Below are 26,859 nucleotides of genomic sequence, written 5' to 3' on the forward strand. Positions count from 1 at the left end.
GTTGTTGGTAACATAAATTTACACGCTATTATCAATGTGAAAGTATTATAGGCCACACGAAGCGGAAAATCCGGCGTCCAGCGTTATCATCCGGTTGTACCGAAACCCGCGTGACCAAGTGATGACGTCACCTTCCCGGTGCTGGACCTGCTGCGGCTCGCACTGCGAAATGCCGCAGTGAACTTCCACGGCATCGGACGGACGCCGTGGCCCACACCCAAAATTGCATTAAGGTAGATTAAAGTGGATTAAGGTGGATAAAAGTGGATTAAGGTAGATTAAGGTGGAGTTTTAATTTACGGTGATAACTTAGACCAGCCCTCATGCTGAACTTTTTCGCATCCAGATCCCGTAAGGATACTTAAGTGACTGTAAACTTTTGATCATTTAACACAGCTGAACTTAGCACATAATGAGTCTGATTGCTTGCTTTTTTAATCGAATTTCTATTTCGACCGTCTGAACAGCCTCTTCATGGCTCTCTCCAGGCCGAGGGAGAACTGCGCTGGGGTGCGCGTTTGTGCCATTTTTCGAAAAAAAGAAAGATACTCGTTTTACATAGACTGCGTTTGCTGCTTTTATTATGCGGAGCCGCAAAATAGCAGTAATCATAATAACGATATTTTAATATGTCGATATATGTACAGGAGCTCCTTGCCAAGTGTTGTGCATTTACTCGTTCAGCCACGTTTAGAGTGTTTAGAGCAAGCGCACTTAATCTTGACCCCAGTCACTATTTATCGGCACGGATCGTGCAGGGACTGTGGTTTGCTGATGCGACAGATGATGGCCAACCACGGTGTGAGCGAATCAACACTTGCAGCAAGCATGGGCAGGGGATGCACGAATACCAACGCGACATTTCCCTCCATCCGACGAGCGAGCATCGTCCCGATGTTGATCAAATCGTGGTGGATAGACTCGTAGTCGATAGCTTGTCGGTGTCCACTTCACTCGGAATGATATGACTTCATGGGCACTACGTGCACTACCTCAGGCACCTGTTGACGGCGTTTCGAGCAGCATGAACCGTCACCAACAACGTAGTAGGTCACGTCGCTAATACGGCGTAGAACTGTGTATGGTTCGAAGTACCGGCGTAGAAGTTTCTCCAAGAGTCCTCAGCGTCGGACGGGAGACCAAATCTGGACTCTTTTCCCGGGTATATAAGCGGCAAATTGGTGGCGGAGATTGTAACGTCGTTCGTCGCGTTCTTGCTGACTAATTATCCTGGTGACGTATTCCCGGGTGATCACTTTCGCAGATAGTCTCACTTTAGCGAGATTTCGCGAGAGTCGGCACTGGATGTATGTGTATAAGGGTCGGGGAAATTTGAGAGATAAGATCCTTGGCTCTCGTGAGCTGAGTCTCCCGAAATCTCGCCAAAGTAATACTATCGCCCAAAGTGATCGGCCGAGGACAACGCCCCAGTTTGAGCACTATCACTGCCATTTGTTCCGTCTTGTCTCGTAGTCCCCGGCAAAATATGGCTACCACCTACAAGCGCTGCAACCTCTGGTCTCTACCCTTCTTAAACTCTATTCAAGACAAAAAGTTACAAATCAAATGCCTATGCCAAGCGAGCAGGCCAACACCACTCGGGCGTCTCACTGTCCATTATGTTGGTTGACTTCACATTATCATTTCCCAACGCTTACGGCAATGAAGCCTTCGCTATCATCGGGAAAGAAAATGAAGGCGTTCTCCTATCGTGTGCGCGAGCAACCGTTCACTACTCTGGTCGTCATCGTCGCAAGCGAGAAGCCAAACTGCCACGCGTCAGCAGCCTGCCTACATATATCTATTTGGCAGCGAGTGCTAAGAAACAATATCATTCACTGTAGAATCAGCGGCGCCTCCAGTAGAAGGTGTCAGTGCATATGCATACAAAAGCACACAACTGTCGCTCTCAAGGAAGCCCTGACGGAGCTGTCACCTCACTCCAGAAGTGCGCGAACCCCTCCGCGCATGACACGAGCCAGCTCGTGTGCGGGGAGTGAGGGTCCTTGGGCATCGTCAGCGCTTCTGCACGTATCGATTACCCACCGAACTGCACCGAGCTATTTCCTGCTCTCAAAGACTGACGCATACGTGGTATAGGGAAGCGAGATAGAAAAATCCTGTGTTTGGCAGATGCAGTTCTACTTGTCAAGCTCGCGGCGAATCGCTGCAAATGCAGCAGATTTGCCCGGCCTTCGAAGGCAGCGACGTATCGCTTTTTGAATAGCCCAACGTAAGTTGCGATTTCGAAAAGCTATACATTCTGGAACACGGAAATTGTAACCGCTTCTTGTCGCTCCATTATAAAATACTGTGCATGGTGCGAAACATTATTCAAAAGTGAAGCTTGTTCTGATAAACGCATCTCTTGGTTTAAAATGCGCGGATGTCCAACATCTGTCTCTAAAACACCCGCTGACGCCAGTTTACCTGGAGATGATATGCGTCATACGGCTCTGGAGATGTTTGAGGAGACATATATGAATGTTTGGACACCATGCACTCTCCCTGCAGGAATTAAGAAGGCCCACGCCCTGGGCTTTGAAAACTTGCTTAGGCCTTACTATGGCGGAAATATTGTCGCAATACACAAAGCTTAGGGGCTTTATTATAGAAGCAGCTGCACCGCGCCGTACTCGGGAGAAGATACCAGAGAGGCGCCAACAACAAGAATGTCTTCTTCTCTTGATGCCTTCCGGAATCTCGAGCAGCCCGGTCGTCATCTTTGTTGGTGCCAGGGCGCACTTGTGCACGAATAGCGACGCAACATTTCCCTCCCTCCCGAGCGAGCATCGTCCCGATGCTTATCAAATCGTGGTGGAAAGACTCGTAGTCGATAGCTTGTCGGTGTCCACTTCACTCGGAATGGTATGACTTCATGGGCACTACGTGCACTATACCTCAGGCACCTGTTGACGGCGTTCCGAGCAGCATGAACCGTCACCAACAACCTCGTAGGTCACGTCGCTAATATGGCGTAGAACCGTGTATGGTTCGAAGTACCGGCATAGAAGTTTCTCCAAGAGACCTCGGCGTCGGACGGGAGACCAAATCTGGACTCTTTTCCCGGGTATATAAGCGGCAAATTGGTGGCGGAGATTGTAACGTCGTTCGTCGCGTTCTTGCTGACTAATTATCCTGACGCGGGTGAGCTGTCATGCTTCCTCGGCGCATTCAGTGAAATCTGTGGCGTCTGCATCTGAACCATTGCAGTCATGAGGCAGCATAGCGTCAAGCATTGTAGTGTCTTCTCGACCATGGACCAGAGCGAACGACGTCATTTTCGTTGTTTCTTGGCAAGCCGTATTGTATGCGAATGTGACGTATGGTAAAATTGTGTCCCAGTTGTTGTGCTCCACATCGACGTACATGCAAAGCATGTCTGCGATAGTCTTGTTGAGACGCTCAGTAAGCCCGTTTTTTTTTTTTTTTTTTTTTTTTTGTGAATGATAGGCCGTCGTCTTCCTATGTGCTGTGCCACTCAGCGTGAGCACAATGCGCAGAAGCTCAGCTGTGAATGTGGCTCCTCTGTCGGTGATGATGATCGCTGGAGCACCGTGTCTGTGGACATGTTCTCGATAAAGAATCGTGCCGCTTCAGCTGTCGTGCCGCTCGGAGTTTCCTTGGTTTTTGCATATCGCGTGAGATAGCCCATCGTGATTATGACCCATCTGTTGCCGCTGTCAAATATTGGAAAGGGGCCCAGGAGGTCTATTCCAATTTCAGCAAACGGCGTTTCCGGTACCGGAACGGGGTGCAATAGCCCAGCGGGTTTAGTCGGTGGTGCTTTGCGTCGCTGACACTCAAAGCATGTCCTCACGTAGTGCTTCACCTCTTCTGCGAGCCTAGGCTAGTAGTAGCTTTGTTTGATTCGTGCTAGTGTTCCCGTGACACCAAGGTGGCTTGAGATGGCTTCATCGTGGCAGGCTTGCAAGATTTTGCAGCGTTGAACTTCGGGAACTGCTAGCATATGGCTCTTCCCTGTTGGAGAGAAGTTCTTCCTATAGAGAACTCCATCGCGCAAACAGAATGAAGGTAGACTCCGTGAAAATAATCTCGACACCTTCGTAGTTCGCCCTTCCAAAAACTCGACCAGTGGGTTGAGCTCCCGGTCGGCTTGCTGTTGCCAAGAGATGGTGGCCGCATCAACAATCCCTAAAAAGCCTGCGCATTCATCCGAATCTGTGCTCGGTGATTCAATAGGTGATCTGGAGAGGCAGTCGGCATCAAGGTGATGTCTTCCAGATATGTACACTACTGTCATATCGTACTCTAGAAGCCGTAAGCTCCAGCAATGCCAAAACTTCCGTACAGGTCTTTCATATTGGTCAACCAACAAAGCGAATGATGGTCGCTTACTGCTTGAAAGGCGCGACCGTATAAATACGGGCGAAACTTCGCGACTGCCCATACGACAGCCAGACATTCCTTCTCCGTGGTTGAGTAGTGGGACTCGGCCCGTGACAATGTTCGACCTGCTTAAGCAACTACTCTCTCGGCACCGTCCTGCCATTGAACGAGGACAGCTCCAAGGCCCACGTTGCTGGCATCGGTGTGGATCACTGTTGAGGCATCCTCGTCAAAGTGAGCGAGTACTGGCGGAGTTTGTCGACGCTGCCGTAACTCTTTGAACGCCGCTTCTTGCTCCTCTCCCCATACAAACGCAACGTCGTCTCTTGTGAGGCGGGTGAGTGGAGAGATGAGATGCGCAAAATTGGCAATAAATCGTTGGTAATAAGCGCAGAGACCCATGAAGCGTCTGACCGCCTTCTTATCCGTAGGCCGAGGTAACTTTGCGACTGCTGCAGTTTTATCGGGGTCAGGCTTAACTCATTCTTGACTAACTACATGACCTAGAAACTGAAGCTCTTCAAACCCGAAGTGACATTTTTCAGGTTTCAATGCGACTCCCGCGGGCCGTATGGCTGGAAGAACTGACAGCAGCCGCTTTAGATGCTCCTCGAAAGTGGCGGAAAAAACAATCACATCGTCGAGGTAGACCAGGCATGTCTTCCACTTCAGACCGGATAAGACAGTATCCATGAGCCTTTGAAACGTGGCTGGGGCCGAGCATAAGCCGAAAGGCAGAACCTTGAATTCATAAAGCCCATCAGGCGTCACGAATGCAGTCTTCTCTCGATCAAGTTCATCTACCTCTATTTGCCAGTATCCACTCTGAAGGTCCATAGAGGAGAAGTAGCGCGCATGCCGTAGCCTATCTAAAGAGTCGTCATTCCGCGGCAGTGGATACACATCTTTGGTTGTCACATGATTCAGCTTGCGATAATCAATGCATAACCGCAAGCTACCATCTTTCTTTTTGACAAGCACCACAGGTGATGCCCATGGGCTGTTTGACGGCTGGATGACATCATCCTGTAGCATCTTTTCAACCTGCTGCTGTATTGCCTCACGTTCGTTCTGAGCTACACAATACAGGTTCTGTCGGATGAGTCTTGCTGTTTCCTCCGTGATGATGCGATGCTTTGTCAGTGCCGTTTGACCGACTCGCGACGTAAACGAGAAGCAGTCGTTAAATTGTTCAAGCAATTCCATAAGTCGGTGTCGTTCTGCAGGTGTTAAGCTCAGTCCAATGTCAACGGTGGGTGCACACGACGTTGTAGGAGCCTTGGCTTCTCCTTGCATAGCAAAACAGTCTTCAGTGTGGTCTATTTCATTGAGATACGCGACAGCGGTGCCTTTACTGATATACCGACGTTCGTTTGTAAAATTCGTGAAGAGAACCTCTGTACGCCCGTCAACTAAGGAGACGATGCCACGGGCGATGGCGACTCCTTGGCGGAAGAGAAGGGCGGTTGCATGTACCGCTACTGCTTCTTCGGTGTGGTGTGCGCCGCAACTGACGGAAACAAGGCTGCAAGACAGTGGCGATATGCAGACGTCTTCGTCGGTAATACGTAAGGTGCGGCGTTGTCGTTCTGTTCCATTGGTCGTGTCGTTAGCAGGGGAAAACGTTACTACGCCGTCGCGTATGTTGAAAACGGCGCCATGATCCCTTAAGAAGTCCATGCCTAAAATGAGTGAGTTGCAGCACTCCGGCCGAATCACAAATGTGGCGACAAAAGCTGCGTTCCCGATCGTGAGTCTTGCAGTACATTTGCCTGTAGGAGTCATAATCTGGCCGCCAGCATTGCGAATATAAGGGCCCGTCCATTCCGTCCTGACTTTCTTGAGTTTGTCCGCCAGCGGTTCGCTAATAATTGAAAAGTCCGCGCCAGTCACTTCCAGCCCGTCAATCGTAACAGCGAGGTCGGCAGTCACAGTTTTGTCGGCATTATTAATGTTTTGGTCGGCGTCTTCCTTTCTCGGCAACAACGGGTAATTTTCGGTAATTTGAGGACTGACAAACTTCCCCCTTGAGGTCGCTGCTTTCAGTTTCTCCACCGTGGGCTGGTAGAACGACCTCTGACGACGTCAGCAAAAGTGCTGCTGTTTGGCGAGGCGAAACGTGCTGCAATGGTGACGCGGCAGTATGCGTTCGTATTATTGCAATGCGTATTATTGCTGATGACAAGAATATATATATATATATATATAAACCGATTAACCGTCCTGCTGACCACTAGATTTTTCAAGGAGACGGCGACCTCATTACTGATTGATGTGACACGTGGGTAAAGAACTTGAAACTGAAATCATTCAGTTGAAGAAATGCAGAGAACGTTCTAAGTAAAATTTTTTTCTACAGCACGAACAACAGCACATTGTTTCAGGATTCATTACTTAAATATCCCGGTGTCACCCTTTTTTGAAACCTCTCCTGGACTCCGCCGTGTGCACCAGTGCATATTACCACCTTGTGCGCCAGTGCATCCAGATCATTCATATTTACTCCGGAACTTTGGAAACTCGCCTTCTCTTATCCGTAAACTAGCTTTTCACACATTTGCGCCCCCTACAACTTTACTTCGCCTCTCCGACCTGATCCGATCTCTATCAAAACTAATTAACTGCCACGTTAGAAGCATTTAAATATAGGACCGCGCAATTCATTTCTCGCAGTGATGACATATCACTCATGCGTAGCACAAATTAAACTTTAGCTTTCCCTTCAACTGTCCAGTAACCGCCGTGACCTACCTCTTTTGTCATTGCTTCATAACTATACGTCCATCACTTTAATCACTTTTTTTACGCCTGGAAACATCCTCGCACGCGTCACGTAGATTCTGCTAAGCTTCCGGCGCATCTACGGTAATACCGACGCATTTAACTCATCAGCGCTTACACGTGTCAGTTGTCTGTGGAATAACTTTCCCGAAAGTACAGTTACAGATACTAACCCAGAAAAATTCTGGCATTCCGGCATTCAAACAGCGGAGCTGTTTAAGCCGAGCGTTAGTCGGTAACCTGCCAACAGAAATTGTGGGCCGATCCTGGCGGTAGTGCAGAAAGGGTCCAAGCGCAATGTGACACACCCATGTGAACTAGCGAAGCTGAGCCTGGCTAAGTCTAGTAAGCATGGCTGGGACTACTTAAGCTTAGACAGTCATCGATAGCCAATCTATAGCCGATCGATAGCTAATCGATAATCAATAAATAATCAATAAATTCCGGAAAATTCCTGGGATGACTTGGTAGTGCTTAGCCTAGCCCAACAGCCAGCACTAGCTAGGTGCCATCAGCTCCGCTGTCTCTTTAGCATTGCGCCTCCAGTGCAAGCTACACTAATTTTTTTTTTTTTGACCACGTCCTTCGACAAGTTACTGACGTTACGAGGTTGTGTATTCCAATCCCACTACATCTTCTGTTCCGTTCTCCCGCGAAGTCGTCCACGTTTTCTAGACTCAAGGATTACCACCCGTCCTCTGGTGTGGGTCCTTAGCGGCGCCGGGGCGGTGCTTTTGGCGCCGGTGGTCATGCTACGTGACTCGAAGATATGTTGAGCCTTGGATTGTGTGGGACATACACTGCGTGATCTATTGACGACGACGTGCCTTGCTTGATGTTGGCGGGCTACCATGCTGGCCAGTGATTACTATCCTTGTAAATACACCCTGTAAATAGTTTCCCCACTGTGCTTCCACGGAATAATATTGCGATGAATTGTGCGCTACATTTCTTTGTTTTTGTCGTTTTCCCACCTTGTGATAAGTTTATTGAATTGTGTTTTTGGCGTTCAGTTTTTTATTTCTTTTTTTTTTTGGTTGCCCGGCACTTATGTGTGCATATAGTGTTATGTTGTATTTTTTGCTCGTGTTGCTTCTAGTTTGTTTCAAGGAGTTCAATTGGCCTTATATGCGATTTTTATAGTATCTATTTATTAGTTTTATTTATATAACTTGTTTGAAGCCCCTCTTGCTCAATGAAATCAATAAATAAATCTAGCACGGCACTGGTTACTGAAGTTGTTTCCTTTTTCTGTGCTTACGTTCTTCGTTTCCTATTCCTACATTCACGGACGCGATTCTATACCAAACAGTAACCTTATCGGTCTAATTTTCCCATTTTTGTATGGCCTGACTGGCCATTGTATACACCATTGCGTCAGGGAATAAATGATTATTCGGACTAATACACCGACTCATGTAACTGTAACACATGTGGGTGTGAAGCAGTTTTTCCTGAGCCGGACCTCTTTACAAACAGGCAAGAATGCCCACGAAGCTCGTGATAGAAGTCCATCCCATTACTCACAGTAATGTTTGCATTAGCCAACTCTCCGTAGTATACTCACGGAAAGGTACGCAATCTTTCTAAGCACTAACTGCACGCGTGTGAAAACGCATGCTATGCGGTTCCTTGTGAACATACTTGGCTAGACATCAGTTAAAGTAGATTACGGCTGATGCGAATCTTATTCCGTGCCGGGTTGGTTTTTTAATTGTTTATATATATATATATATATATATATATATATATATATATATATATATGCCTTTTTTGACAATAGCTACGCCACTCGCTCCGGTCTATTCTCCTCCTCCTCCTCTCCTATGAGGGTGGGGGTAAGTCAGCTGCTGCCCTGACAAAGACAAGTGCCCTTGTCAAAACGTTGGCTTAACGCGACATTCGTTGTTCGACTACTCTTCGTTATATTTATGAAATGACGTTCGTTATAAATTTACAGTTGTCAGTGAACACTCGTCCTGTTTTCTACCTAGTTCTCGTCCTTTTTGGCCCCCTGTATATCTTTTATACGCTATCTGACTGTTATAATGCGGAATATTACTTCTGTTGAATCAATGCCTTTGACAATGACCACCCTACGCTTGTCGACTCTGGCTGCCTGACTTCACTTCCCGTTGGGCGCATTTTTGCTAACCTTGGCGCAGGTGCGAGGCAGCGGACGCCATGACCGTGTTCGTCTCGATCAACGGCCAGCGCGACAGGGTGGACAGTTTTTGCGGCAGCGACATGCCCAACCAGGTGATGTCGACAGGCCGGAACCTGACGCTCGAGTTCCGGTCGCTGCAGAGCCCGGGAAACTCGACGGCCAGAGGATTCCGGGCAGCCTATCAGTTCGTGACGGGTACGTATACGCTCGACGCTCCTACACGCTATACAGATTGGAAGTGCCCTAACTGATATAGGATAGCGTGTTTTGTCAGGGCCCAGAGAAAAAAACAAACAAACAAATTTGCGCAGTTTTTGTTGTAACCTGTGCTTTTAGCGTGAACGTAAGGCTTCAGCTGCTGAAGTAAAGGCACGCTCACTTGCCCTACATTCCCGAACGGTAAAGTCAGAATAAGAATACCACACCAAGCACCTCTTTTAGGAATCGCGTGGCTTACGAGTATTTTATTATTATTTGATAATATTTAATAACATTTCTTTCCATCAATACAGGTGGATGGAAGGCATGAGACTAAACGCGAAAAACGCTCCGCCTCCATATCGCCCGACTCCATAATTTTTCAAATAAATTTCCGGTTCCCTTCCCTCACTCTTGAATTAAATAGGTTGAGGGGTATGACAGTGCCAAAATCAGCATATGATTACCAGGAACGCCGTAGTGGGGGACTCCGAATTAATTTTGACCTCTCGGGGTTCTTGAACGAGCACGTATGCCTATAGGCACACGAACGTTTTTGCATTTCGCTTCCTAAACATTCGACCGCCGCTGCCGGGAACGAACCTGCAACCACGAGCTCAGCAGCACAATACCGTCGCTACCGGGCTACCGCGCCGGGTCTCACTCATGCCCTTCAGATATTATTTGACGCAGCCCATCGGAAGAATATTTAGGTGTTCAATTTGAAAGACGCCTTGCACTGTATTTTCGGCACGTTATTTCAGAGCAATGAAATGAAAAATGTGAGGCCTAACAGACAGGAAGAGAGCGGTGTGGTTCAGAGATCAAACGGGGATAGTCGATATCCTAGTTGACATTAAGCGGAAGGAATGGAGCTGGGCAGGCCATATAATGCGTATAGGGCAGATCACCGATGGACCATTAGAGTTACAGGAAGGGCGCCAAGGAAAGGGAAGCGCAGTCGTGGACGGTAGAAAACTGGGTGGGTTGATGAAGTTAGGAAATTTGCAGGCGCAAGTTGGAATCAGCTAGCGCAAGACAGCGGTAATTGGAGATCGCAGGGAGAGGCCTTCGTCCTGCAGTGGACATAAAATATAGGCCGATGATGATGATGATGATTTCAGGACATAAGAAGCCGTAGTCTTCTAGCCCTGTATGAATATGCATTTACTGTGCACACAACGCTTGTAAAATAGAATACGCAGAAGATATGCACCATTTTTCTTCATCGTGTGACGACGCTGTACAGTTGGCATGAACTTCATATAAGGTAGCACGAAAAGTGATGTGCTCGAAATACTGGTTAATTTTAGTGTACAGTATATATGTATATATCGTGTGTTTTTTTTTTTTTTTTTTTAAGAAAAGATCGAACATTTTTGTTAATCACGAGACGCAAATAGCGCAATTCGAAATTTTCAGTTTAGTTACGTAAATAGATGGACACTAGCTAAAGAAATGACGTTACAAATTTCAATGTCCAGGTAGAGAATTAAACCAATCAGTGATTAGCTTTTTTTTTATTATTCACTTCGCCGCACATAGTGCTGTTGCGTAATTGAATGCTAGCACTAGTGAAGTCATGTATACTTTGCAAAAATCCTAAATCTAGCGTCAATTTCCGGGTATCTGTCCCCAAAATTTTGTTTAAAAATGCATTTGCACTACAGTAAAGATCATCCCGAAGTGCTTGACGCACGCTTTTGGAAAACTGTTAGCTGGAGTGCCAATGTGTTCCGTAGCACACTTTAAGGCCAGGTATGTGGAAACTTGTGATTTTCTTACGTTTTTTGCTATGCAAACATAACTTCACTGTAAAGCTCGGCTTCAATTTCGGGATTATGGCATAATAATTATGATTATTATTTATCGCCCGAAAGTAAATAAAATAAACTTAGTTATTCATACCTTTAATTTACCCCCCTGGTACTATGATATTTTAAATTACCTACCATTGCTCGTGCAGAGAATTTCCGTCTTTTCCAAAAATGTAGCTGAAAATGAAGAACAACGTTATAGATCACTGGCGATTATATGATTGTATATATATATATATATATATATATAATCAATCTGTTCAAACTAACAAAACAAGTGGCATGCCGGTCGTTAAGTAGGAAGCTTTACCTAGGTGCCAAATCCGATTTTTCTATTACAATAATGTAAAACGGAGAATTGCTTTCACTAGAAAACTGCTCAACTAAGTTGAATTAAGTCTGTTGCATTTAACAAAGAAATAGCAATTCTACCGAATGTTGAAAGTAGAATTTTGATTTAGTGTCTCAACGTTCTTGCGAGAAAAAAGTGCCGTATATTAATAAACTAAGAAAAAAAGTTCAAATTCGTAACAATGCGCCAAAAACATATTGCAATTCTCTCAGCTGTATCTGTTAGAACATCTAAAACAGACGAACGTGACATATAAATGTTATATATGTGTACAACTTACTTAAAATTGTTACAATGCTTGCTAGGGTTTTGCAAAAGCGCTACTCACAAATTAGTAGTATATTTGTTAACGGTGTGGAATACATCAATTCGGTCCGCCTTACATGTCTCGAAAGGTGCAGTTTACAGAATTGTGACATATGTTTCATTGCTGAGTTAGAGTTCTGAACTTCATGGTTCAGGTTTTTCTGTTTTTTTTTTTCACTTTCTGATTATCAAACATTTTCATAAAATTATTTATTGCATAAATCAAATCTGCCTCTTGCAGTCGGTAGATCTTTATTATTACTCCTAAATGCGACAAGCCTCATCAAATTCGATGTCATGGAAGCGTTCAATACGATTTCTCTTTTTCTGTATACTTATATCTCAGCTCTGACGTCTTCCGTTGAAGTATTACTTTTTATGAGCACAATCCACTAACAATCTAATCATCATCATCACCAGCCTATATTTACGTCCACTACACGACGAAGGATTCTCCCTGCGGTCTCCATTTACTCCTGTCTTGCGCTGATTCCAACTTGCACTTGCAAATTTCCGAACTTCATCGCTCCACCTAGCTTTCTGCCGTCCGCGACTGGGCTTCCCTTCTCTTGGTATCCATTCTGTAACTCTAATGATCCACCGGTGATCCATCCTACGCATTACATGGCCTACCCAGCTCAATTTCTTTCTCTTATGTCAATTAGAATATCGGCTATCCCCGTTTGCTTTCTGATCCACACCGCTCTCTTCCTAATCTAAGAGCAATCACTATAGATCGTCTTTAGTGCAATTTTCTTGTCCTTTCTCTCGTTGCCCCAGGCTGTTTAGAATAGGAAAATGGACGAGTTGTTAACATTTCGTAATACGGTCCATGAATCCATTGTCGTGATTGCTTCCCGCTTTTCAGAGCTGCATTAATTTTAAGAACATGAATAGTGTGACTGGACCATGAAAACGTTTGGAAGAATTTAAATAGGTGGCACCTGGTACTAGTGATGCGTTTATTTTCTTGAGCGATGATTATTTTGTCTTTTTATTTCTTTCGTGAGGAATATTGAGAAAGTCTTCTTTTTTACTTCTTTCTTTTTCTGTGTCTGCTTCTTTAAATCTGACCGCTACTTTTCGCGCGCGTTTAATTTCTGGTTTTTAGTAGCCTCAGTGTTATTTGGGCTCTATGTAATGTTATGCATCTCTGTGCGTGTGCGCAGGCGCTGCTTAATTAATAGAACGAAAGTTAGCTGTAATTGTTCCATCAAATGCTTAGCAGCATATCAGTACGTGTTTAGTATCACTGCCTAGGGCTCCCTAAATATGAGAATTGCTATGACAATACAAATGAGCGTCTTGCAGGAAAGTCCTCCGAATTCGGTGACTTGACACAATTTTCTTGCTGAGCACGTTGCGTTGAAATCAAGCGGTCACCCACGAAATACTCACGTTGAAGACCTCCCGCGCCACTTTCCTATCATTCCTGTTTTTCAGACTTCGGCATACCGTCAGGCAAGCAGGACACGTCCTTCGGTAAGCAAACGTTATTTCGCATCTCTAAGTAGTCTGCATTTGGTGCCTCACCTAAGAGGTTTGCATGCGCAAAATACGAATTATGGCCGGAGAGGTTTTAACGGGAACGGAATGGGGGGAACAAGGAGGGGGGGGGGGGGGGGGGGGGCTCTTTTCGAATGCGTTCATTCATTTGCGTTAGCCATTCCTGTTAGCGTGTTTAATCGTGGCTGTCGCCGTTGTAGTTTCACTCTTCTTGAATATCTGAAGCGGTGATGAGCAAGTAAGTGAATACTGCCAGAAGAACAATCAAAGGGTTTCAAGATGGCTGCATTAGTAACGTGTTACGAACATTCATTCATTAAGCCATGTGTATTCTGGTCGTTACGCAATGTGCCCAGAATCTAGCACGCAATCAACTCCGCGTTCCACTACTTTCTAGTGCATACTACTTTCTATTTCTACTCCGCATTCTACCCAGAATCTAGCACGCAATCAACTCCGCGTTCTACTACTTTCTACTGCTTTCTACTACATACTACTTTCTATTTATACCCTGCATTCTACTACACTTTATGTACACTACTTCTGCAGCACACAACAGAAGAGTCTGCCTAAAACCTATGAAGTGAGTAATGAGTAGACACCCCCTCCTGAACCGCAGGTTAATGCGGCTGTCAAAATGCGACTGATTCTTCGATGGTATTATGTTTCATGGTTGTTGCACTATAAAGTGAACTTCGCAACGACTTTTCCACGCTATAACAAACAATTTGAAGCGAAACACAATAAGACGGCACAATCAAAACTAATCCGTGTACCCAGCCACTGTTTTCGCACTTCTACTGAGACTGGTGTTGTGCCACTTTCGGGTAATAAGATATTATTGCAGTTCACTTCATTTTGCCTCCGGTTTCAGAAGGAAGCTAAATGATAAAAAAGGGAGATAACAAATATTAAGCTGCGTGCCATGTGTACCACTTGTGTTTGCAGCATGTGGCTTCGCCTACAATAGCAGTGACTCGACGAACGGCAGCTTCGCGTCTCCCAACTGGCCCGGCATCTACCCCAGGGACACGGAGTGTCATTACTTCTTCTACGGGGTTCCGGGCGAGAAGGTGTTCATCGAATTCGCCTACTTCGACATCGAAGGCCTGCCACCGTGAGTGCTTTACGACCCCCGGGCCTTGATTTTCTCCTCGATGAAGTGATAAAAAGAAAGAGAAAGGACAGTTCCCGCTTTTCTAAAAGCTGCGCCATTCCTTCCGGTTGCCTCTCTGTCACAACTTGTTCGTGTTTCTTTTTCGTGCTGTAGTCACGTCTTGCAAGCATTTGCTAGCTTTTTCTATATTTGCTCTCGCATAAAGCATTGCCTCTCCCTTCGGGTGCGGCTCACACGTAGTTCCTTTTAACTTGCTCCGTTCGGTCGAACGCCGCAGGTAATATTCCGGACAGCTCACTGGCAAAGAGGAGTTACCTTTCATCAAACACTATACGCAATGACAGATTGTCCTCGGTGCATGTACTAACCAAACTAAACATGTGCTCAATAATATACGTACTGTCACAGAACCTATTGGGACAAACAAACTCTGGAGAAGAAAGAATGAAAATCTGTGTCGCAGTATGAGTTTCTGGCCTGTACGGCACGGTCGACCGTTAAAGGCTGCGACTTTGGGGCAAATTGTGCTATAAAGACACGAAGACTTTTGTTTTGCTGCATAGCTGTCAGCCTACTGTGTTCTATCAGCCATTTGTTTCTCTAGATAACATAAAAAGGTTTTTAGTTATAAGGACTTTACGGTGAGCTATAAATGTTCCATTTAACAGTGGATACTGTACGCACTTCTTACTTCCTGCTTTCACTTCCATACGCGGAACGTCGCAAAATCTACATCTGTGACGCCTCCCGCGCTCAGAAATATATTGTCGTGTATTAGCACATCGCTCCATTCCAGTTTTTCTTTTGTTAATTTTTGAGGATGATCGCACTTTATCAACACTCAGTATTACTGCTACCTGGACAGAAAGTGAACGCCGAGGCAGTCTGCTGAGCGTTGCTCATTAGACTAAGTTCGTGAAATTACATATTTTACAAGTACACCTGTTGTGCCTTATGCCCTGCTACTACTTCTGTTTTCTAATTCATGAGTACTCATCAATCACGCTATAAAATTCATTATACACATGAACTTGTGCATACCCGTGCAACATTGATAGTTCGGTTGTGTTTTTGCAGTATTTCCCGATTATTTTTACGCTTCATACTCTGAGACCCCTTTGTTTGACAAGGACCGTCGTGTCGTGTTTCCGCTCTTTGGAAGTGACAAGGAAGAGCCGGCGTTATTTCCTGGCGCCCGTGTCTCCTTTTGTCCGTCTCCTGTGCTTATGGAAATGAAAGAATAAGAATTGCATTAGCGTCACCGAGCGCGGACTCTGCGAGCCGTGACTTGCCGCAGCACCATCACGAAATGAGAACGGTCTCCCAAGGTGTCCTTAGCGCAGAATCGCGAAGCTCTCTATATACAAGAGGCACACCGCACTTACAACATGTACATTCGGATTCGCGACCGCAATTCTGTTGGTACGGGGCCGAAGAAGTGTCGAGGTACAGAAAGGGAAAAAAAAAGCGATATAACCGAAAGCGCACGTCTTCTCGGCGTGGTGACTCTTGCGTGCTTCCTGCAAAGCCGTCCAAGGGGAACAACGCCTTATGTCCGATGCTCCTTTCCTTTCGTGATCTTCGTCCTGTACTGAGGCTGACTCTGGAACCCTGGAACGCCGCGAAGAAGCCCGCCTTCTGCGCAGGCTTCGGTGCCTCGGTGCGAAGACAGGCTCGTACTCTGGGTGCTAGCCGCCGAAATCCCGGACCGATATCTCCACGGGCTTCTGGAGAAGAGACACTCCGGGAAGAGACACGCACAAATAAAACTGGACGAAGGAGAGGGCGGGGGGGCGTAGAATGACCACGGCTTGGGAGAAAGAAAGAACGCGGCTTGGTGTCCTCGCTCGGATGCCTTCTCTCTGATAAGTCTTCCGCCAGGGGAAAAACGAAAAAAAAAAAAAAAAAGGGGTGGGCAGCACGAACGCGAGCTCTGATCCTGGAATCTCGCATTCTGAGCCTCGTGCTCTATGGTGAAAAGAAGCGAAGGGCTCGGAATGACCCAAGATGTCCCTGCTCTGGACGACCAAAAGAGTCTTGGGCGGAGGGAAAGGAAAAAAAAAGCGCACTCTTCGCGAAATGAAAGAACAACTATAGAGAAAGAAATATATAGCACGGATAGAGACAGATAACCGTGTTTTGCTGAAAGCCGATATTTGCTATCCTTTTTTTGCGCCGCCGTCTATCTCCTCTTCGTCGGCAGAGGGCTTTCTTGTACCGGGCTCACGCTCTTGCATATTTCACGCGAGGATTTCAACGGAAGGCTCCGCGGAATCGATGGGTGTCCCTTTGATTGCGGACGCACTGTGCCGCCGCGTCAATACTGTCCTTTCGTCTAGAGAAGCCCCACAAGCGGTGCTTCTCGCTACTGCTTTGCATCTGGATATCCTATACGGCTCGCCACAAGCAAAGAAAGGGCGAGGACATTTCCAGCGATTCCGATGCGATAGGATTGAATCGCGTCTCTGGCAGCTGAATCAAGATCAGTGACTGACTGCGAAAGCGTTTGTCAGCCTATACATTTGGCATTACATATAAAAAAAAAGAAAAGCCTCCGGCTCCAGGTCGTCCTTTCGTGCGATATCCTTTGGAAAGTGCCGCTGTGTGACCGCCTCTAAACATGCTTCATTTCTTAACACTTTCCTGTTACTATTTTAGTATAGTTTGCTGAATTAACACAAATGTTGGTATACGTTGTCATGCAGTCTCGCGTAATTCTGCTCGAATGACACAAAGTAATCTTGAAGCAAAGCCACTGGATCATAAAGCTAATGGTGTGGAACGCTGCTTTTAATTCTCACAGAAATTCAGAACAGGCAAACGCGTGAAATGAACCGTGGAAAGTCGCTTGACATTGCCACATGGGGTGTCGCGAAAGGGCATAAATTCCGCGGATATAGCTTGATACAAATGTTTCGATTTTGTTTTGAGGGCTTGTTTTTTTTTTTTCATTTCCAACTACACCAAAAATTTCATTTAAAACGTCAAAGTTTCAAGATCGCCTTGCATTTTGGCGACAACGCTTCAGCGGGACGCATGACAGCGCGATTCATTCAGACCCCACTCAAAAAATTCAATCGCATCTGACAGGCACGCGCCTTTCCATCGTTTTGATTCTTTAGCATGTACTTTTTTTCACCCACTTGTGCCTGTTTGAGGACTCAAAGGAAGGACATTCATCACAATTTAATGCCTTTTTTATGAGCTCGAATATGTGTTTCATCTAGAAAAGTGTTCTCAGCATTTTATTTATATTTTATTTACTTTTTCGCATTCAATAAAACGAATCTTCTTTTGTGTACCTCCTCAGGGTTTGGCATGGGTAAATTTTTGGTTGGTGGTTTCTTGCTTGATGGGCACGCGAGCCTCGCTCCAGAGCCGACAGTGTAGTGCGGGTGAACGCCCCTTTGTTCCGTTAAAGCAAACACTGAATCACGACATAAGAGATGTACGCATAATGTCGGCTAATAATTATCTCTAAAGCACACAGACCTCTTTTTATATACATAGGGGGAGTCCTTGATGGGCCATTGGGTATGTGGCCCAGGCATCTGCCCCTTCTTGGCCTATCCTTCTGAAGGAGTATGTGCCTCTGATACAGAGGGGTATACCATCCGCAAATGCATTTAGAGATTTGTTTAATGTACAAACAATGAAGGTATATATATGTATATTTATATACATCGTACTTCGGTGTGCCATACACCTCTGATCCAGCAGCTACGAACACTCCAGCTTGCGGTGGAGATAGCGTAGCTTCCCCGATGTTCAGTGCTCCATACACTGGTTCAGGTTGCAACCATATCAGCCGGTCCAGGAACACTATAGGCACCCCTAGTCGTCGTCAACGGAAGGAGATAACCGCGCCTTCCTTTCAGCAAAAATTCGAACCACGCCACGTCGGCTTCCAGCGCAGCATCGATAAAGAAGGGGTCAGTTTCCTGATGACCTGCTCGCTGTTCCCTTCCCCATCGGTGTGCCCCCTCTCGGACTCCAACGCTCCAGGTCTTGTCGCGGAGCCAAATGAGCCGAGCTTCGCTTAATCTTCCTCGAACCAGGAGAAGGCGAACAGTGCACTCGATGGAAGAAGCGTCGTGGAGCAGAATGGTGGAGGGGGACGCAGCGCCTCGCGTAGCTGGTGGCGCCTACAAGTATAATAGCTCCATTTGTCCTTGGTCGTATTCTTGCTTGGATGGCGACTTTTCGGGGAGGGCTCTTGGTCCGCTCCATGTTTACGTATCGACGTCAGGCGACCGGCCAACCGATCGACCGGCACGCCAGTCGGCGATGGTGATGACACTGCACTCGGCTTTGGCTACACTGCTGGCCCTGTCTTGGCATCGGTCCTTTGTTTGCTCTTGGCTGGGGGCGCGTCAAAGAGCTTACGCAGCTGTTTTCTTATGTAGAAGTTGCGAAACTCCCGTCGCGTGAGTAATGGCCACCACCTCCTCCTGCAGCGCGGGTGCTGCCGTTATTTTGAGCTCGAGATTAGGACAGCGAAATGATAAGCGGCCGCTCTCCGCGCTTCTTTCACGGCCTCTTCGGCATTTCTTTTTTCGCTGTAATTTGACAAATTGGCCCTGTCTAAAGAGCGAATTTGTCTTGGTTATCGAAGCACTGATGTCTTCGAAAGCAGGTCCGCATCGACAGCCAGCAGCGTAACGGCCTGGCCAGCTGTTCAGACGGGACGAGCTTTTGTTCATTTTGCACGCATCACTCATTTCTTGGGCGTTATTTTAGACGCCTGCTCTTGTGTATGTTATGTAACTGTGCTTGAATGCAGGGTCTAGGAAAAGTTATTGAGCCAGTGTCCTGGCTCCTATAGCCGCTCCATGTACTCTCGCTCCGTTCTTCCGTCGTTGCTTGTCCATGTCTGCGTTTTTATTTTATTTTTTGCGGAACTCTTGGTTGTGGTTAATTGGTATGGCAGGAGCCATCGGAAAATTGTTTTAGGCATAAGAGATTCTTTCTTGTCGGTAATCAGCGTGGCCTTAGATGCAAGTCTCTGGCAGACGGAATCATCATGTCAGTAAAGAAGCCTTCAAGTAGGCGTTGTTATCGTTCTCATCACTCTTCTAGCCAGTGCCTCGTAACCAACAGGTGTGTGTGACCCCTGAGAAAAAGATGTCGACATCATTTTACTTTAGCGGCTTCTGTTTGATACGTTCTTTTTCTTCATTTTTTAAAATTTTCTTACTGCTACGTTAGGCACTTCTAAGTACACAGACACTCCCAATCTTTGCGTTTATCGTGTCCATTTTTTCATAAACGTCATTTTTCTCACTTTATTTAGCCTTACTGCGAGTGAAGAGAAATCAAATATGAAGTATAGGCGTCTAGCACATCATCTCGTTGTAAATTAATGTCGTGTTCATGCACTTCTGTTTAAAATTTCCAAATTGGGCTAGTGGGTGACGTACCATAGTGCGTACCCGAAAGTTTCAGCATCGAGGCAAGTCGTTTATACTATGCGGAAGGTTGAAACATCTCTTACGGTGATACGAGAGAAGCACGCACTTTGTGAACACACTCGACTGACTTCAAGCAGCTGGTATCGTTTGGTGAAAGCACATCCACAGCCCGGTGGCAAAAACAACAGACTGTGGCAATACCACAGACAACAAGAAGCATGCGTACCTTCCATGTAGAGACCGGGAATGTCTAACTTATTAACTTGTGCCGCCGTCTAAGTCCTATCGAAGTAGTTTATTGAATGCATCAACATTTTTTTTCTCGCATTTAAGCCATCATCGCCATAAGTTTTGTTTTGATCGTTTAAAGCAACCGACGATTTCTTAAACCGACCAGTGACATGTATTTTTCCTTTTCTTCTTCGTATTTCCTCGGCGTAGATGCACAGCTGAGACTGCGAGCGACTACGTGGAATTTTCGAGCGCCCGAGCATCGGACCACAAAATTCCTCGCCACTGCGGCATGCAGAAACCACCGAACTTAGAGTCGGAGGGCGAGTTCTTCCGAGTCACCTTCAGGACCAACGACCGCTTCGACGGAACGGGCTTCTCAGCGCTGTACCAGTTTAGGAGCGTCATAGGTGAATGCCGGCTGAGATTCTCATTGATGTTATGTACAACAGCCTGTTGCAAAAGTGACGAATTCGTTTCACTAATAGAAGTGGTTGCCCCATCACCGCGTTGCGGCATTCTTCTTCACTAGAAAATAGAGAGAGAGATGAAAGGTAATTTTACGGCGTGGTAAATCTACTGAGACAAAAATATTGGAGTGACTCGCAAATAAAAATTCTCGAGCTACGTCTCCTAAATGGGGGAAGTTTAGTTACGTGAGCAAGCAAATCCAGCGATTTGCACGATGCATTTTTTGTTCGAAACTTGCCTGTGTGCAAGTGGCCTGATGGTTATCATTGAAATGCCGGCAGAGTTAGCAAAGAACGAGATCAATAAACAATCGATCAAATATGTATGAGGGAGATTACGATTGCGGTGCGACGATGAAGCGCGGCATGGATCTCACAGCATGACTGGAAAGAAGTTCCGCTACTTTTTACGTCCCCTGCAATAACGCAAGTCCTGCGATGCCCTGGGCTTGGCCATTGATCTCCTAGGCTGCTTCTTGCCTATTTACCAGTCATTAAGGGCAGATAGCTATGTTCTTGCACATACACTTCGCATTTTTTCATTCAATAATGTTCGGTGCTGAAAGTGATAATTTTGTGAAAAATATATTGTCATGGGAGGAAAATAGAAACACTGTCAACTTAATGAGAAGTGGTCTGTGGACAAAAAAAAGGAAGAGAAAAAAAAAGAAAAAAAAAGCAGGTGATGTGATATTGAAGAAACTTTAACGCCTCTTTTCTATTACCTGATCTCGTTCCAGATCCTTACACAATCAAAAGGTTCAGGGGATGCGCAGCGTGTTTACAAGGTAAAGCTACGTGCATTTCTTTCTGCTATATTTTATAAACTTCCTAAAGAAAGGCTGTTAGGGTTAGTGGCAGCACAGCTTCTCCTTTTAACATTTACGTAACTTAGTCGCTGATTTCAGCAAACATTCCACTTGCAATAATGAAATGTAAATAGGTTTCGTGTGAAGCCCATCTGTCAGCCGCCATGCGCAAACAGTACACGAATAGAGGCTAAAATAAAGTAAAATGGGAAATCTAAATCACAAGTTATTTCAGATATCCAATAGTGCGACATATTTTCAGGTCTCTCAGCCGGGTAGAAAAAATATGTTACTACAAAAAAGAAGAAAAACTCAGCATGTAACAATCTTAGCCTTCGCACCTTTCGCAATCATAATGATATTTACTCAATGCTACAACTTCGCGCTTTACATTCAAAGCAACAAGCAATACCGCAAGAGTAGCTGGTCAGCGCTTTACTTGAATAGGCGAAGTTGGACGCGTTTTCTACGATGGTGTAAGGAATAAATTAAAAAACTTGTTTAACTTGCCATCTCTTTGTTTTGCTTGTTCTTCCTGCTGTATTGCCTTGCCTGTGAATATGCTTGTAGCGATGTTAAGACAACCCCCCCCCCCCCCGCCCCCTCCCATATGTAATACCCGCGGAAGAGGATCTTTAGAGGCACTTTGCAATATGTACCTCAATCTGGATAAAGCCAATTGAATATGAAAGCACCGACGTGCACACAAACCTCAAGCTTTTTCGTGGTGCGTTCCCGAATTTTCTTTGCTTTCATATTTTTTAGAACATAAGAGCACGAAGCGGGAACGACACTTGCTGTCTTTGCACCGGCGCGCACCTATCATGTGTTCAAACTGATACTCTGAACTGCTATTAGCGGGAGAGAGCGACAATAAAAAAAACGTGTAGATAAAAAATAAAATTTAACCGTTAACGAATAAACGATAACCAGGCATGGCAGAGGGTGACTCCCGCTACATGTAGCACGTGTTTTAAAAAAAAGGCAAATTTCTTGTCAGGGACTGGACTGGACAAACTTTATTTGGGTCCCGCAGGACGCGCTTAGGGCGTAGTGGGCGTCTCAGGGAGGAATTATGAATTTAAAGTTGATGATTGTTTAAGAAGAGCGTACTTTCCAGCATCATGCATGCACTAAGGTAGCGGAACTCTTTCACCGATGTTGAAAATTTGCGCACAAAACAAATAAGGTGCAAGCAGTCGGGAGCCCGTATATAAAGCGCAGGAAGAAAAAATAACATGGCGGGAAAGAGGTGCCAGAGATGCAAATACGAAAACTGCAATTGTTCATTTCGCTGTGCTTCTTTAATTCGCAGCGTATTGCTTTTCCAGGTTGCACGCAGGTGATTGCCCTCATCATCTTCGTCTTGAGCCTCGTCGACGCACTGCGGTAGCAGCGGTGGCGTTCTAGAGTGGACAGTGATGTACTTGTGCATCCCGCAATGTGAGCTATGGTGTGAGCGAAGTGGTGCAGTGTGGTGCATTGCAAGGAAGAAAGTGCGTTTCAAGCACTTTTCGACTTTCGGCGTGTGCGCGGCGCATGGAACTGCTTACGAAGAGCACCGTTCATCGCCGTGTCCTGCTCAAGGAGCCTGCTCGACGCTACGGCTGCCGAATGGATGCGTAGAAGAGGTTGCGAAAGTGATGCCCCTGTTGTTACGGCGATAAAGAAAAGAAAACAAAAACTGTCGTGTGTGAAGCACGCACATGTCGCTGGGAGAGTTGTTGCGCTCAAGCTAAATGAGCAGATACGGCACGAGGTGTCGAGATTTTTTATCTTGTTATGACTCGGAAGATGTTACGAGAGGTCGGAAAGGGCTTTACCGTAGAAGATATTACGTTTGCTCACACGTCTGTAGAAAATTCCACTTGTCCATCTCATAAAGTTTTTGTTTTTATTTTGCGGTCTTCTTTCTCTAGTTATTTCGAGCGTACACATGTAAAAAGAAATTGCGGGCGAAAAACATTACCAAAATGTAAGAACACGTTATCGCTCAATCCAGTGAAAGTAAAAGCTTATCGGGGCAACAGACCGAGATAGAGTGATGGGAAAGCATGCCCTGAAATTCCTTGTATTTTTATGCTTCATGCAGACAAGCATCTGCGTTTAATTGAGCTCACCATCGTTTTTCATCTTTGAACGAAACATTCAGCAACGAAACAAGTTTGCCGTTTCTTTTTTTCTTTTTAAAAAAATAGGTGACTGCATTAATTTTCGTAACACGGCTTGGTACTCGGGGACACTTGATCGACGCTTTTGTTTTCTTGGATATCATATTTAGCACAGCTGAGAGAGATGCATATTGTAGTCACAAGTAACTAGAACACGTTAGAACCTCTGAAACATAATTCACTTGCAAATTAATCACTTCGTGTCATACGAAGACAGCAGCAGGTTCAAATATTGTCACATACGCTGAACAGGGTTACGTAATGAAAACATTTTGTCATTACAAAAAGTTTGGTCATGTTTGCCACGCTGCTACTGATTTCACTAGAGGTTAAATATCAATGCCAGAATATAATGCGTGAATATACTCGCTACAAATGAATGATTATTATGAATATTGCAAATGAACCACGAACATTACACGAGGATGTTATTTTATTATATGAAATAACGCTGTAACTGTGTTCCATATTACCCATACGGACCGGTGGAAAGTTAGCGGAGTGACCTGCTAAAAACTGATGTATATGTGCAGCCGAAGTTATTTACAAAATTGCAGCCATCATATGAAGGTATTTAGAGGCATAGCCTTCGCAATAGACATAGTGCTGTTTCTTGGTTATTGCAAACAAGTAAACTCAAACCTCAATGAAAGACAATTTTAAAGCTGGACAAATTGTCTGGGTCAGGATATTTGTTCGAAAGTTATGCACCCGCGCCTATAGCTGACAGGCACGAGAAATGGTATTATTGTTAACTGTAATTTCACTTAGATTCATTAGCTCAGATTTATTTTTCACCGCTAAGGCACATTTGAAATGTAACGTAGAAGTCTCACATAACATATTCGTCGAATAATGCACGAGAACTTCTTTAAAACCTAATTGAGGTGCAGGGTCATAGCTAAACTTTGAGCAGTTGTGTATATAGACGTTTTTTTTTAATGATATTACTCATTGTCCTGAAGTAAGTGCTCTACAATAAGTATAACCATCAAAACATGCAGTGTATTGCGAGAAGTTCTGCCAGTGATTCTGCCATTAAACAGAAACGGCCAACTTGGCATGCCCTTATTCAAGAAGACGGCGCATGTCCTTTGATAAACAATGAGCAAATCACCTTTAAAGAGCTTGACCAAGGAAATTGTCTCAGGACCGCGACCTACTAACTAGATATCGCCTGCTCAAACAAACACCTATTTCGACATCTGTAAAACTGAGAAGTCCGTAATTTTGCGAGATTGCTTTTGTGAAGCAAAACCAACATCATTTATTTTTAATATTTGTTAAGGGTGATATCAGACCTTAGACGTTTGGAAAATATTACATGCGGGACAAAAGTGTTCGGTGCTTACACCTGACGGAATAAATTCTGCTGCCCCGAGGACAAAGACAACGTGAACTCACGAACCGACACACTATTATATGTCCTGGAATAAATCTGATGAAAACATTATTTTTTAAAAATTTGATACAATCAGTGTTAAATAGAAACTCACGTTGGATAGCTAATGCAGCATCTGACTGGGATACTTAGGGAGAGATTCTTTAAAATATTATTTTTGCACAAGTTTTCGCAACTGACATTCAGTGCGGTAGATGTAATATAAGTCTTTTCTTCTCGCACAGCTCCCGCCTAATAAGTGCAAAGGGAGTTTGGAATTTTACGTATAATCTTAGCGGCTCCTAGGTAAGTTGGGGCTACTTTTTCAGAGATTCTAGCTCATAAAATTTATTGTTATGGAGCTTCGTTATTATTTTGACTGATTGCGCGTTTTTGCGGCGTCAATTACGAATACCTGGTTTTGTCAGTACACATAAACTCCTTCGCGAATCTGCCACTTTCGTCACAGTGAAAGTCCTTAAGATGAATCTGTAGCTCGGGAGCTCCGGCCTATCTAAATACATGAGGACAAAGGAATCGTTTTATATGTATGCTTAGCACTAATATTAACGAGGTTTGTTGCATTTAAAAGCAGAAGCTAAAATATTGTGACTGCAGAAAGCAGATCCATTATTTAGGCTGTCAATGTTAATTACAAAAATGTTGAAAATTGCAAATTTATGGTAAACTTCGTTCTAAGTTTACAACTCTGTAATACAGCAAAAAAAGGAAAGAAACTGTAAAACTCTGTAAACTTCGCCTAATAATACATGTAAAGCCTACAAAAATGATGCGTTGTATGCCGCTCTGCACTATACCGCTAATTTGCAAGTATAGGATTTTTGCAAAACAATCGTAAATATTTTAACAGCTTCACTTACACTGTAAATTTATATATTTCATTTTTCCGCTTCAGACGCTCAGCAGATGCAGTCTAAAAACTTCAATATGTGTTTTAGGTGCAGAGTTATGGATTTGTAAACATCGTGCTTCAATTTTTTTAAACTTACCAATTTCTAAAAACAAAAAGAATCTAGGTCAGAAATCATATTTCGTGCTTCCTAGAATCGCTAAAATTTAATTTTCTCTCGAAAATGCAACATAGATTTTTATCCGAGTAGTGGTTGTTTAATAAAAGCATTTCTGCGCTTTTATGCATTTGATTAGGGAAACCGTAGTAGACCTCGAGCTCAAGATTCCTTTTAAAGGACACCGAGTTCAGGAAAAGCCTTATCTGAAGCATATAATTCGGTAAGGTAATAATTACCTTCGTAAATTGCAAAGTAAATCATATTGAATCCTCGTAAAATGTGTCGCTTCTTTTGCCTGTGTGCAGCGGGCAAGAATATGTTCATTGGTCTGGCCAGTGAAGCATCAAAATGTAGTGTATTCAAACATAGTGTAAATGTGCGCCCTATACTGCCTTCAGTTTCTTGGTGCTTTTATCTGCGAAAGTTAAATTGTGTTGTAAACTTTAAATTGTAAGGCACGTTATTTTGCGGATTAGAGCATATATTCTACTATTACTGCCTTACAGACACGCAGGGTTAACTTCCTATATAAAGTGTATGAAGGGTTGAGCCTTGTCATTTGTTTTTCCGCGTAGCGAGGGTGTTTGTTAGACTCTGTGGGGGAGGGTGAAGGGCCCACGCTGCTCTGCTACGACAACCGTTCTCCTGTAGCTAAATATCTATTTCTTCAATAAAAATCATGTTATAAGCGAACACGCTGAAAACTTGCTTGTTCAGTATTTTAATGTCGAGCATGCATTTTTTTTTCACAAGTATTTTGT

At 44.7% G+C, this 26,859-nt stretch overlaps 1 protein-coding gene across 1 annotated transcript in view; it reads left to right on the plus strand.

Annotated features, from left to right (window-relative positions):
• LOC119460640 (suppressor of lurcher protein 1-like) overlaps positions 1-23,415 on the plus strand; it is a 141,185-nt gene extending 117,770 nt beyond the window's left edge. Inside the window, exons 10-15 of the mRNA XM_037721672.2 lie at positions 9,297-9,493; positions 13,415-13,453; positions 14,426-14,594; positions 20,447-20,646; positions 21,447-21,494; positions 22,847-23,415. Of these exons, the coding sequence (XP_037577600.1) occupies positions 9,297-9,493; positions 13,415-13,453; positions 14,426-14,594; positions 20,447-20,646; positions 21,447-21,494; positions 22,847-22,908 (715 nt within the window). The 3' untranslated portion in view covers positions 22,909-23,415. The remainder of the gene's footprint in view (positions 1-9,296; positions 9,494-13,414; positions 13,454-14,425; positions 14,595-20,446; positions 20,647-21,446; positions 21,495-22,846) is intronic.
• Positions 23,416-26,859: the final 3,444 nt, after the last annotated feature.

Source organism: Dermacentor silvarum, chromosome 8, assembly GCF_013339745.2.
Source record: "Dermacentor silvarum isolate Dsil-2018 chromosome 8, BIME_Dsil_1.4, whole genome shotgun sequence".
NCBI lineage: Eukaryota > Metazoa > Arthropoda > Arachnida > Ixodida > Ixodidae > Dermacentor > Dermacentor silvarum.